The sequence below is a fragment of the Sardina pilchardus genome, chromosome 15 (genome assembly GCF_963854185.1).
Source record: "Sardina pilchardus chromosome 15, fSarPil1.1, whole genome shotgun sequence".
NCBI classification, from domain to species: Eukaryota; Metazoa; Chordata; class Actinopteri; order Clupeiformes; family Clupeidae; genus Sardina; species Sardina pilchardus.
This window is the reverse complement of record NC_085008.1, coordinates 29,990,199-30,005,198: the sequence shown is the minus strand read 5'-3', so window position 1 is coordinate 30,005,198 and position 15,000 is coordinate 29,990,199. Positions and strand designations below refer to the sequence as shown.

The 15,000-nt window shown below is 45.6% G+C and overlaps 1 protein-coding gene across 1 annotated transcript in view; it reads right to left on the bottom strand.

The window, feature by feature from the left end:
* LOC134101625 (voltage-dependent R-type calcium channel subunit alpha-1E) overlaps positions 1-15,000 on the bottom strand; it is an 88,064-nt gene that overhangs the window by 36,295 nt on the left and 36,769 nt on the right. The window contains exons 4-10 of the mRNA XM_062555330.1: positions 9,709-9,812; positions 8,517-8,675; positions 7,082-7,275; positions 2,837-2,940; positions 2,445-2,560; positions 1,864-1,917; positions 28-114 (exon numbers count right to left, since the gene is read on the bottom strand). Coding sequence (XP_062411314.1) covers positions 28-114; positions 1,864-1,917; positions 2,445-2,560; positions 2,837-2,940; positions 7,082-7,275; positions 8,517-8,675; positions 9,709-9,812 — 818 coding nt within the window. The remainder of the gene's footprint in view (positions 1-27; positions 115-1,863; positions 1,918-2,444; positions 2,561-2,836; positions 2,941-7,081; positions 7,276-8,516; positions 8,676-9,708; positions 9,813-15,000) is intronic.

Below are 15,000 nucleotides of genomic sequence, written 5' to 3'. Positions count from 1 at the left end.
TTACAGAACTAATATTATAGGCCTCACCCATGGAGGAGATGTCTGTGTACTGTTCGTCCCCTGGCCGCCGGTGAATAGCCTCTCCTCTCTTCTTGATGGTGGCTCTCTTCAGCACTGCAGATAAACACAACTCATGTTAGCAACAAGCTAACATTTACACTGGCCATATACTGTATAGACACTAATAAAGACATAGGGAAACACACGATGACAACTCCAAAATATGATGTGTATTTACAAACACAATGACTACATAAGTGGAGAAGACATGGTTAGCAGATTATAGAGGCAAAGCTGAATAAACACTAAATGAGTCTATTAATATGCACAGACTATACATAGACTACAGTGTATGATGGCATCAAACGTTAATCTCTCTGCAGGGAATTGATTAGTATAAGAATTATATTTGTAGCAACTATGGAGTTGTCATAAAACACACATGAATTCCAAACATATGCAAAACATTTAAAAATGTCAAAGATGGCTTTCAAATCTGAATTAAGTTGCTTATTGAACATCCAAAGGAGCATGTTACAGTAATAGGAGGATTACTATATAGCACAACCATAATTAGCTGCAGTCAAGCACAGGAAACTGACACAGTACACGGCTGGCAAAATTTAACCAAGACATTCACTAGCACAGAGCAAAGGCACCTCTATTAAAATAAAGTCCCTGAGTTCTGAATTCCTATAAAATTCAATTTTCCCTCTCACTAGGTCATGTAACACTTGCCCCAACGTTTTGCCAAATGCACCCTGACATTCCACATTTCACAGTTACCGTGGCAACGCAGAAGTAAACATGAATCAAGGCAATTACATGCCGTGTATTTATCGCTCAGCAAATAGTAGCTTCCTCACGACTACTGTCTCCACATCTGTGGACTAGAGGCCAGGGGTTCTCTTATTTTTTGTGCGCTTTAGCTTCTCAGTACTCATAACATGCCACTGTTTGATTTCAGGGCCCTATCTGAAGTCTGTGTTTAACCACATGAACGAATGGGGAAGGGTTTGTTTGGTTTGTGAGGAACAAGGAGATTTTGCAAGGAGTAATAAACAGAAGTTCCTCACCATGGTTACTGTCTGTTTCCCATTCAGACAGCGTGTCGGGAGCTGTCAATCAACATTTGAATGAAAAAACGACTCGCTTGGTGCACGGTTTGGAGAGAGAAACATGATTCAATTTTCACAAAGGTCATAACCCTTTGTGCATGCATGGGTGTGGCATGTTCAGACGTTTACTGACGGCGCCTGGGACTGCAGGCTTTTGAGCAGGAATCTCTGAGCCTGTCTACTGGCTCCTCATTACAAATGCTGGAGCGTTGGCTCGCCGAGATGGGTTTTTGCCGGACCACATTAGCACAGGACACACACATGCATACACTTACACACCTCAACAGGTTTCCATCCAACAAGAGATTCGCTTTGTTTTCTGTTGTTTTTTTTTAGACTTTCCATTACGAGTTTCCTGAGACGAGGCTGAGGATCATGTCAAAGCTGCGGATTGGATTATTTATACTCTTGCTGCTGAGAGGGTACTCTTGGTGCAGAGAATAGATTTGATTAAAAATAGAAACACCAAGCGTCAGAATGGCAATATGGGCAGGGATATTGAACACACTCACAAGCTAAACTTCTGGGCCAGGGAGGAGATGGGCAAATCAAAAGAGGTGCTGGTTTAGGAGAACGCTACCACAGCTGAAGCACAAGCGGTAAATGATGTATGAGAAGCACTGCAGACACACAGCTATAGGGTGAGACGTCTGGGAGGGGAAGGGTGTGGTGGGGTGGGAGATCTGAGGGGGGGGGGGGGGGGGGTTGTTGTGGGGTGGAAAGTGTGTTTCATATCCAGTCTTACCATCCAGAGCAGAAGGCCCTGAGTTTTTACTCTCTTCGGCCAGCATTACCTCCTCTGAGAAAAAGGCAAAAGAATAACCGAGAATGAGATGGGCTTTGTACTGCAAGTTTGAATGAAAATGTTTTAATTTGCTGTGCACAAAACACACTACCTCATAGAATACCTGATGTTCAGTCCCTCTATCTCTATACACACCTAATAGAGCTTCTGTAGATCAATCAATTGTCTGAATTCATACTCTATTCTATTACACTTCTACATTACAATACACTACCACTTTGATCATATCATATCATTCCTTTTTATGAAAGTCTAGTACTGTATACTAGCAGTTTCATGCCTCTTTTGTGTCATCATTTCTTTCCATAAATCGTGCATCTTGAACAAATGAGGAAACTAGAACACTGCTTTCTCACTGACTGCTGTAGTGTGTTTTTCTCACTGACCGCAGTAGTGTGTTTTTCTGACTGACTGCAGTCGTGTGTTTTTCTGACCGACTGCAGTCGTGTGTTTGTTTGTTGAGAGTTGCATGGGTGCAGAAGGTGTGCTGCGAGCGAGCGAGCGGGAACAGGAGCGCTCACCTGCGCGGTCGATCCAGGCGCGGTAGCCGTTGAGCTCCCTCTCGATCTGCTGCTGACGCCGCAGCTTCATGAAGGCCCGCCGGTTCTCCACCCGCTCCCTCTCCTTCGCAAACTCCCTACGGCGCAGACCACACACACACACACACACACACACACACACACACTAAAGGTCAAAGTCTGACCTTTCAGAGGTCTCACCTCCGAATCCAAACATCAACATGTCAGGATGATAGGCTGTGGGTTGCAGACTATGCAAATAGCAAATATAAGGCAAATAGCAAATATAAGACAATTCCCAGCATAATTTCCTCCTTGACGTTTTCAACTTGTGTTTTAGCCATCCACTCTTACCCCCCCCCATCCACCCACCCCTCACATTCACGTGCACTCACCCTGACAGCACTCCCAGGACCAGGTTGAGCACGAAGAAGGAGCCAATGATGATGAGAGGGATGAAGTAGAGCCAATTCCACGTGGGGTTTAAGGAATCATTGGTCTGGGGCAACAACAAGACAAGAAGGGAGTGAAGACAGACAGAGTTACTCAGAGAGAAGTGAGTGAGTGAGTGAGTTAATCAGAGAGAAAAAGGCACAGAAAGAGGGAGGCAATTTCATACTGTGGGAAAGGGCAGAGATGAGCTGAAAACTTTCTGTCGCGTCTCTTTTGGGAGAATTTCTGCTAAGGCTTCCTCTGCTTGGAGATAACTGAGGAGCTATCATCAGGACAAACTGAGGCAGAGTCTGAACGAGTGTGTGGTTTGTGTGTATACGGTATGCGTGTGTGTGCGCCATTTGTTTGTGTGTGTGTGTGTGTGTGTGTGTGTGTGTGTGTGTGTGTAAATAGACCTCTTCATTCATTTTTATCAGACATAGGCTAATTAGTCAAGTATCAACAGTTTTGCTCCAGAATAAAAACTCTAGAGTAGATCCATATTGTATGATTGTGCACATAGCAGGAAGGTGGGGCTCCTGTGAAGAGACACACACTGTTGCCACTGGCCTCTCAGATGCAGAAGTGCATATGAAATGAGCTTTTCTCTCACTTCCTGTTGGCAGCCATGTCTGATAAAGGACAACATTAGCATGTTATAATGAGACCCTCCACAGCCCTCTCGTGACAGTGTCTTCACTGGGCGTAAGAGCCTCCTTCATCTCCCCTTAAGGCTGCTCTCCAACTCCCCTCGCAGTTCACACACTGCACCTGCCAGAGCTGCGCTTGTAAGGTGCATCTGAGTGTGTGTGTGTGTGTGTGTGTGTGTGTGTGTGTGTGTGTGTGTGTGTGTGTGTGTGTGTGTGTGTACTGTACGTGTGTTTGTGTGTGTGTGTGCGCGCGTGTGTGTTTGTGTGTGTGTGTGTGTGTGTGAATGTGTGTATGTACAGTATATGTGTGTGTGTGTGTACTGTACATGTGTGTTTGTGTGTGTGTGTGTGTGTGTGTGTGTTTGTGTGTGAATGTGTGTGTGTGTGTGTGTGTGTGTGTGTGTGTGTGTGTGTGTGTGTGTGTGTGTGTGTGTGTGTGTGTGTGTGTGTGTGTAATAAGGGTTCAGATGCCAAAGCCTCTAAATCCGTCTGACCACTTTTCTTTTAAATTATCATTTTGTATCAGACTCCTATAGCGTTTCACCTACAAATCAACATTTCAGACCAGGAAGAGAATGATATTTAGTGAGTATTGAAGCTAAATTATTGAATTAACTTACACTATATGTGAAGAGCATTCACTCACCAATCACCATCATTATCTAATTTTTGACAAAAGTGGATTTAGAGGCTTTTGCATCTGAACTCTTCGTATGTTTCAGTATTTGTGTGTGTGTGTGTGTGTGTGTGTGTGTGTGTGTGTGTGTGTGTGTACAGTGTGTGTGCGCGCGTGTGTGTGTGTGTGCACATGTGTGTGTGCGTGTGAAATGAGGTGTGGTGGATCCATCAGCAGGAGTGTCCAGTGTGGCGGCGTGTTATGGCAGTTAAGCAGGTGTTTGTGAGCAGCTGTGGAGAGCGGGAGTCCCAGGTGGCCAGCACACTCACACTGCTGCTGCAGGTAGACACCACTCCTAGACAGAGACTAACCACTCTAATACTCTTGCTGTCTTTAAGTGTGGCTCTTCAGCTCAGCTGTACATCAAATCTGAATTAGGTCTGAATCTAAATCTAAAGATAATCTAAAGTATGTGCCATATGATGATCTACAGTGAAATTGCTAACATTTTGACGCTCTAATATGCAGTGACTGCAAATAATCTTCTATTCGCATTGCCACTGCAATATTCTTAGAATTGTTGAAGCCATATTTCTTTTTTCCCTGGACTATGGAGATGTGATTTACAGGCATGCCTCTGGCACTACTCTCAGAGCCCTTGATTCTGCCTATCACTCAGCACTCCTTGGAACCAACGGTGTATCTCGTAAATGACCAAATAGGGTACTGTACTCATAATAAACCGGGGCATTGGAAAGTTTGTAAGTACACCAGGATTTTATTTAAATAACACTTATATACTCTCTGCTGCTACCGCAGTGTCAGTGTTACTCACACATACACACATACACACACACACACACACACACATGACCGCAACGTAGAAGTTTAGTACCATTCCGGGCAATGTTAGTGGGGTCATTTATGAGATACAGTACACTGTTGGTTTCATGAGCGACTGCACTAAGCCACTTGGCTGATAGCGCTAACTCGACCAATGTCAACCTTAGTCGACCAACGTTCGACCAAGAAAGTTCAGCTCGAGGTCATGGTGCAAAAGACCCTGGGGTGAAATCACTCCGAACCATCCCTTTAAACTAAATAATTAAAAGCAGTTGCTCAAATTGGATTATCATAGCATGAATCAATTTTGTAAACTCAAAGAGAAACGCTGTATTCATTTTAGACATTCCATGTGCAACTGATGTCCACATTACAGTGAGGTAAATCAAATTAGGTTTTATTTTTTTCAGTAGCGGCAAAGCGCCCATCTGCTGCTAATGTAGCAGGCTGAAGTTCAGTGGTTTGAGATGGGAGGGCAAAATGAAGTGAAGTGGAGGTGCGGAATTGCCTGCTGATGCCTTAATTCAGGAAGCCCAAAAAGCCCCGACTCCTTAATGGAAAAGGAATCAGTGCCATTGATTGGCCCAGCTGGCTAGGATAGAAGCGAGCAGCCTGTTCCTTAGGCACAGAGCGGGAGAGCAAGGGAGTATCAGACACACATGCTTGCAACACGAGCAGCGAGCACACACACAGACACACACAGACACACACACACACACAGACACACACCCAAACACAGTCACACAGGGGTGCATGCCCACAGGTGCACAAACGCACAGACATAAAAACACAGGTGTACAGTACATACATCAATGCACACACATACAATACAAACATAGGTAGTGTTATAACATACGGTAGTGGGATTGTGGTAATACTCAACAAAGGAGTAGAAGGAACTAAAATAAGTCGTCAACACCATGCTACCAGAATGCACAGGCTTTTTGTACTATAAAAAAAACATTAATATTTTCCTCGAGAGGAAAACATGGCAGCTGGTGAAGTGCTACTGCATATTGAGCAGCAGGAGTGTTGAGGCACCTCCAGATATATTTATATAGAATAACCAGAGCGGGGGAGGCAACCAGAGGGAGAGGATGACAAGTCTAATCTTATTTGGCGTAAGCTGTTACCTAAGTAATATTTGTTTAGCTCCATATAGAAAATGTAAAAATAAATACAAGTGACATTTAATTATTTCGAAAGTGTGCGCGCATGTGTGTGTGCGTGCGTGCGTGCGTGCCTGTGTGTGTGTGTGCCAGCAGAGAATAAAATACACCACTGAACAATGAGTAAGATGATCTAATCAGCAGGCTATGCCAAACAGTCCACCAAAGGCATACTGCACTGGCATCAGACTGGCAGTGGTGTGGAGCAGAACTAGCATGGCGTGACAGAGGGGTGAGACTTCTGCCCGTCACCTGGTTCGGCAAGAGTGCGCGCACGCCAGTGGCAACCCTCTCTGCCCCCCCGTTCCACTCACACCTGCTGGCACTGTGATCGAGCGGCCCGATCAATCGGGGGCGCTGCCAGCAGCAGTCGAAAGGAATTAGCCGAGTCACGGGGGTGAGGCGAGGAAAAAGGGATCGGGGCGATGAATTACCTGCTCCAGCGCTAGCGGCGAAACCTTGGAGGGGCTAATTAGCAGCTAGGAGCGACAGCAGCACTGCCTATTATAGTATGGTTTTCATGCATCACTCAGTCGCTTCTCTGTGCGCTCCCACTATAGCCGACCATTTGCATAAGAGGTGGAAGTGATAAGAGGTGGGAAATGACTGGGATTTATTGACACCAGTTAAGAGGGATGGGCCACTTACAGGGGAATTGAATAATGCCTCCAATTGGTAAATCTGAAGGCCTGTGAGGCATGGCGCTTTCCAGACTAAATTGGTTGACTGAATGTTTACGTGTCTCCCATTGATTTAAGGTCTTCATTAATGCTTCCACTGGGTGAAATGAGTTCGCATAGGCCAATTCAGTTGAGGCTAAAGTGATATATGCTTCTCCCTCAATCATTAGAGGTCATTGGGGTCGTACCTATGAGTGATTAGTGATCACTAGTGAACTCGCACTGCCTGGTCTGGGGTTTCGTCACTCACATTGTAAAGTACTGTGGTCCAGCCTTCCATGGTGATGCACTGGAATACAGTGAGGAGGGCGAACAGGATGTTGTCGAACTGGGTGATCCCGTCGTTGGGGCCGATCCAGGCGTACTCGCTGCAGTTGTAACCGCTGGGGCACTGCCGGAAGCCGCAGGGATACTCCACGTCAGAGATGTCCAGGGTCTCGTTGTCTGTCGGAGATAGAAGCGCAACAGTGAAGAGTGTGAAGAGTCTGGAGTGCAGACTGTTTTAGTTATCACAGATACGGGAAAATGACAATCCTCTGTAGGATTCGCACACTATAAAGAACTAATGCAATTGTACTCTCTAACCCATGAACTGCATTAATACATTTCAGAAACATTCATTATTCATAACTGTAACGACCTTCAACATTATTCCACGTCTCATGGCAAACATGCACTGCATGTCCAAATACATCAGAACACGCTTGACTGACACCACTACACTGTACTTCTGCCTTGACACTCGGTCAGCAGGAATTTAATCAGTCGGAGTGCATACACACGTTATATGAGAACCCTCAGTCTGCCTCCAATGCCCTATTATCTTTCAATATCCATCTGTGCCATTGTGCTCCAGACAATTTTCAACGAGCAAGTAATTACAGAAGCGCGGTGGGAGGCTGGTTCATTCATGGGCCGTTTCTGTCTGTTAGCTTTGTTTAAGCTAACAGGTGTAGCTGTGCACACACAGCGGTGGGGGCCTGCGGTAGCATTATGTGACATGTGGCGACTGTTTTGCTTGACCGCGGCAGCCTGTCTCTCAACGCGGCGGAGAACAGCAGCAATCAGAGGGGGCTCGGCCTATCATTAGAGGAGCGTGTGGGCTGCGGTGAAAACGATCGTTTTGCCGCCGGCCGCGCTCCAGACGTCTGTGCCCACAGGAGGCGACAGGTAATAAACGTCTAAAAAACATCTGTCTGATGTTCTGAGAGGTTTTGTCCACATCAAATGTCTTGTTTTTGAAATTACAACTGGGGTTTTGATATTGGCTCAGGTATTGGAGATCTCTATATTACTGCAATTAACCATGGACCCCTTGAGGATAAAATGACATAGACCTTATTGGAATTATAAAAATAAAATAAAATACAATTGTGTGTATATATATATATATATATATATATATATATATATATAAATTGATAAACTAATTGAAAATAGCAGCATACATATTCATTAGATTACCTTTAATGATCATTCCTCCACTAAAGTGCTTTTACCTGAACACCTTTCACAGCAAACTGCAAACAGTAAAATGCAGCCTACTGTAGGTTTATCAAATTCATATTGACTCATATTTCAGTGTAACTAAATCAACCAGAAACAACTTCGACAGACTTGAACAGATGTGAGTGAAATCAAGTGAAATGAGATCAGCGTAAACGGGCCACTTCCTGAGCCCTCACCCAGAATGGTGGGCAGAGCCATGCAGGTGCTGTGCAGCTTGCCGCTGTAGAACTCCAGGCCGATGATGGCGAACATGAGGATGGCGAAGAAGAGCAGCAGGCCGATCTGCAGCAGCGGCACCATGGCCTTCATGATGGACTTCAGCACGATCTGCAGGCCTAGAGCACACACACACACACACACACACACACACACAAGGAGTTAGTGACAGAGACACACACAGACACGCACACACACAGAGACACATACAGTACAGTACACACAGACAGACACACAGACAGACACACACAGAGACACACACACACACACACACACACACACACACACACACACACACATACACACACACACACACACACACACACACACACACACACACACACACACACACACACACACACACACACACTCAAACAGTCACACACACTGAAAAAATAGAAGCACTCTTACTTACTCATTCACACACAGTCATAGACACAAGATTACCCTGAGTAGTTCTTCAGCTGTGTGCGATGTTCTCATCAAATACACTTCAGCAACAATTATTCAGACACACTTGAGAATTACTCGACACCGGAAAAGAGCGATTTCATCCACCTATTTCATCATGGCGTTCCACCCAACACAATCCACCTGATGAAACTCCTGCCCTGGGTCTGTTTGGTCAAATGTAAATAATCGCCTCTTCTCCCCAACAGCACTTGGCCTCTATGAGGAAGATGACTCAGTGAAACGAGCGATGCTGAGTGAGCAATAATGTTACTGGATCAGCAGTCACAAATATTGTGTTCATTTTCATTTAAGAGGGAAGATGTATTCCTTTAATATTACTGGGACCGTTTTGGCAGTTTAATTTGCATAACATTTCTTGAGCCACTGAAGTCTCCTCAGCAAGTCACGATTCTTCACTATATCATTCATATATTTCCTTTAAATCCATTAGTGAAGATGTGTACAGGTGGCTAACAGTGAACTCACAATATATCTAGAAAGACAAAGACAAAGTTGGAAAGATACAAATGGCCAGAAACACTTACATTACACGTAGACAGTGGTGGTCAGACAGACAGACAAAGAGGCACACAGGTAGTTCACTGATCTAAAGAATAATAGTGTTCTTTATAGATCAGTGAGGTGGTTGGAGACTGACAGGAGAGAATACACAGAGACATGCAGACGGAGGTCACTCACTGGGAATCCCAGAGACCAGCTTGAGTGGCCGGAGCACCCGAACTGCCCTCAGAGTCCGCAAGTCCACCGGAATGTTCATGTGTGCACCAGCTGTGGCCAGGATCCTAGACAGACAGACAGACAGACAGACACACACACACACAGACACACACAGACACACACAGACACACACACACACAGACACACACACACACACACACACACACACACACACACACACACACACACACACACACACACACACACACACACACACATAGAGAGAGAGAGTAAGGTGAGGTTAAAATGATCTCCAGTGCTATGAAATGCATTACGCTGAAGGCATGAGTCAGACCTCTTCCAGCAACATACAGTACTTAAGCACACAGGTCACACCAGCCTGGAGAGATCAAACATTCTCACGGAACAAAAATCTCCCAACCAGGTAGCAAGCGAAAGCCCCCGAGTTTTACAGTAGCTTCAACCACCACATATTACACCTACACATTATTACAGCCTGCAGATCCATTGGGAAAGTGCAGCCATAACAAGGTGAGATTTATTACACCGCGCCTCTCTTCAGACACAGCCTCTGCCAAGGCTAGCCATATAATTAGCCCCTGAGAGAACGCACAGCGGGGAGCGTTAAGCAGTCCGGCCAGGCGGCACGTCCAGACCATCACATCTGCAGCTACGCAGGCGAACGCACCATTCCAGCCCAGCTCTCGTCCACCTATCAGCTGGCGTGCGGATTGATGGGTTTGACGCGACTGACGAGACACAAGTGTTAATACGATGTGTTAATAGAGCCGTTTGACCCGTCCATTCCACACAACTGACCCATGCTAGTGAATTTCTGCCCACGCACGGCATCAGCACTCAGAGAACAACCATCTCCTCATTCTGCTCATGTGGTGCTACCTGCTTTTAGATGACTCAGAACATCATCTAAAGAACATCAATACATTGTTTGAAGAACTCAGGGCATATGCTTGGCTAGTCAATAAAGAGAAGGGTAACGATCACAATAATTGAAATGATCATTTAATAATTTAGTCGCCAAACGCTGCTAGCATCTTGCACCTCCAGAGGCGAAATACGTTGATTAATCCGCCCCCCCCACCTTATATCAGGTCTTTTAATTATGACCAGAGGCTGGCCGTGACAGCTACATTACCGCACATGATAAGGGGAGCGTTTGATGAATTTGTCTCCAGCTGAGAATAGCTGCCCGGGCTGCAGGTATTCCTGGGCGGTTATTTATGGGGCTGACCGGTGAGTCATCTCTCATATTTCACGCGTGCACAGTCACACACAGTCGCACACACGCACACACAGTCACACACAGTCCCACACACACACGCGCGCACACACACGTACCCGTACGTACACACACACACACACACACACACACACACACACACACACAGTGCTGAAAAGGGCTGCAAAATGGGCAAACTCCAGGTCCGAAGCTGGGTTGACCCTGTGCCACTGCAGGGGTGGGCGCCACACATCGGAGACTAAACCCAGGGCAGGTGGATGACACTGCAGATGAACCCTCCCACTTGATCCACTAAACACTGATGACTTCAGTCAAGCACACGTCTGTCTGGCTGACAGGCTGACAGATGATTGTGATTGTGATATAATATGCACAAGATGGAATGGCTGACTGGAATCCTGAAAGTGCATCAAACATGTATCGCCGCTATGACTATGGAATGTTCCGTTCACCAAAACGATCACATTTATGATTTATTCAATCACATCAAAACAAACAGTCAGAAAAACAAGACATCCAGAAAGAAGTGGAGACTACTGGAGGAAATGAGGCTTGATGGAGATGGAGCGTTCCGGTTGCCCTGGCAGCATTAGGAGGAGGTAGACAGAGAGAAGGACGAGCAAGAGAAGCAGCTGGCACCAGAACAGGAGCAGGAGAGCGAAGAGAAAGACAGAGGAACAGGCTGGCAGAGATAATCTGGGAGCAAAGTGAGGGGAGAGAGATTGAGGATAACTAAAGAAAGCAGCAGCAGTGTGTGTGTGTGTGTGTGTGTGTGTGTGTGTGTGTGTGTGTGTGTATGAGTGTGTGTGTGTGTGTGAGAGAGAGAGAGAGAAAGAGAGCGGATGACAGCGAGTGGGAGTTTGGGTATAGCCCATGAAATAGAGCAGGCAGCAGCAGAGACAACACACAGGACAGCTAAGACCTCACCAGCCAGAGCCGTGTGGGAGGAAAGAAGCGCGCGCAAGAGAGAGAGAGCGAGGGAGAGCGAGAGATAAAACAGGGGAAAGTAAAGGAGAAGAAAACATGAGAGCAGAGAAGGAGAGAGAGAGAGAAAGAGAAGAGCAGAGGCAAAGCGGCTCTAAATGTGATTAAGGGAAAGGGAGAGGCGAGCGGCGCAGGCGTTCTGCATGGCCTCACACAGAGGGCATCTCAGGTCAGCCTGCTTCCTACCAGAGGGCATCTCAGGTCAGCCTGCTTCCTACCAGAGGGCATCTCAGGTCAGCCTGCTTCCTACCAGAGGGCTGTGGAGCTGCGCTGCACTGAGTCATAATGAGGGTTAACTGCACCGGGCCCATCAGGATCAAAACAAGCGTCTATCCGTACCTCCATTGCATCTACTGGGTCCTGAGACTGCGTGGGGAGTGGACGGGTGCATGCAGCGAACTCATCGCCGTCGATCCACGTTCTTCCAGGTGTTTATCGAGTTAAGACGTCCACCTAACATCAACCTGGAGAGAGTGGGCGGCAGGGAGATGGTAGCGTGGATGACTGTGTGGGGATATGGAGTGGTGGCTCCTGTCTCCAGGATGTCTGGCAGGGTTTTGAAGCTCCGGGCACTTAATTAGGATGTGTGGCTAACTCTCGCCTCACCCCTCCAGAGTTCAGTCCCTAATTATCTGAGAGGTTATCGGTGTCTCTGGTAAATGACCACTCACACGCATACACAACCTCTAACTTGCACATACACACATACTGTACACACACACACACACACACACACACACACACACACAAACACACGTACAGTGCACACACACACACACACACACACTCAGATGCACCTTACAAGCGCAGCTCTGGCAGGTGCAGTGTGTGAACTGCGAGGGGAGTTGGAGAGCAGCCTTAAGGGGAGATGAAGGAGGCTCTTACGCCCAGTGAAGACACTGTCACGAGAGGGCTGTGGAGGGTCTCATTATAACATGCTAATGTTGTCCTTTATCAGACATGGCTGCCAACAGGAAGTGAGAGAAAAGCTCATTTCATATGCACTTCTGCATCTGAGAGGCCAGTGGCAACAGTGTGTGTCTCTTCACAGGAGCCCCACCTTCCTGCTATGTGCACAATAATACATTATGGATCTACTCCAGAGTTTGGAGCAAGGTTGTTGACTAATTTCTCTATGTCTGATAAAAATGAATGAAGAGGTCTATTTCATTTCAAAAGGTGATTGTGTTACTTACTGGATGTAGGCCTGTACAGTACATTGACAATATCACCAATGCAGGATATAAAGATGTGGCTTGGTCTTAAAGCAGCACAAGAAAGGGCTGAAGTACTGTCTTCAAGTACTTACCCAAAACAACATGGCTATGATTTGCCAGTGGTTTAGACTGAGAGCATAGTGAATTGGCAACATCTACATGACAGAGATGTCTCTTCTGAGCTGTGTCACATTGTCAGCCATATGTTGCATTGAGATATCTCATGAGTTGTATGCGGGTGGATGGATATATAATGGGATAACTAGACAGGACAATGGGTGGCTGGGCTATAGGATGACTAGCAAGAGAGAAGAGGCATTATCTATATTATCTGTTACTGGTTCTACAGCTAATCCCAGAAGCAGCTAAACATTTTTTTAAAAAAAAACCCAGCAGGTTCCCTTCTTGTTAGTCCTGCCTCGTTCTCTCTACAGTCACATCTCTCATTTTCTTCTCTTTTCTAGGAAGCCCTGGCTCTTAACAGCGCTGTGAGCCTTGAACTGACGCCAATGCCCTAGAATACAAGATGAGATAACTGGAGGCAATCTAAGGGTACGGAGCTGGAAGGCTATAGCTAAAGTACCATAGCATGAGCTGAGCAAGATGTAATTCTTTAGCTGTTCATTCAACATACTGTACATGACATGAAATGTCAAGGTTTGACATTCATTGTGGACTGTGTGGAATGGGAACGAGCTGTATGATTCAAAGGGGCTGTTAAGCACACAGAAGTGATGATTCTGAAACTGAAAATGCAGTCTACAAGTGCCATATTTGTCTGGCAGGTAGAAGCATGCTAAATTATCACTTCACATTCCTTATCACTTCTAACCATGTCAAAACTGTTGGAAGAGTACACAAGTGGCAGTGCAACACATTGCCACATCCCTTAAAAACCGAAAAAAATCACTTTAGTTCTCCCAAGCATACTGTAGATAACACTGCGATCCCAAACAAATGAACATTCAATCATTTCAAGACACAATGTCCTTTCCCTCAACTTGGCCATGGGACAGACACTTGCTTGGATGCCTTGCAGCCAATTTGCGAACATACAAATGTAATATTGTTATCTGTTTTAACGTGATTGTGCAAGTCGTACGCTTTGAGTGAAGCAATGATCCAATTATAGTCACAGACTATGCAGCCACCGAAGCCATATTGTGACAAAGATTAGTCACATCTGGGGTGTCAAGACAACCGGGTGTCAGCCATTTTAATTAAGACCTGAGAAAGAGATTAAAATAGCAGGTCCATGCAGATTGGAAACGGAATGGCTCCCACAGTGACGACAGTGGTGCAAAAACAGCCTCTGCTGCGGCAAACCACAGGCAGAACCCAATCAATACCGTCGTCACCTTTTGAGCTCTAAATTAAGACGCTATCTACTCTCCCTGTGCCTGTGTGCTTCCATAAATGTTAATGTATTTGCTGACTGTGTGTGAATAACAGTAGTAGATATCCTCTTTAATGGTGTTTAATACTGTAATCCAATTCATACAGCAATATGACAGAGGTCTCTGAATAACTACTCTACCTCAGTACAGTGTATTAGGCAGATTAGGGCTGCCTATAGGGATTTACCTGAAGATAAAACAAAAACATGGTTTGTTTAATCGTTTAAAGTCATATCTGATGATTAATCGATTAACTCAATTAATTGCACAGCCCTAAGGTATCTTGGTTACTATATTTAGATGTCCATGGAAACACTATATATGCAACAGGAGTTTTAGAGATCTTACTGGACACTTGGAATCATCTTATGATTTGTTATTTCAAAATAACTAAATGATAATAACTAAGTGATAGCAATCGAGGCCAAATGTT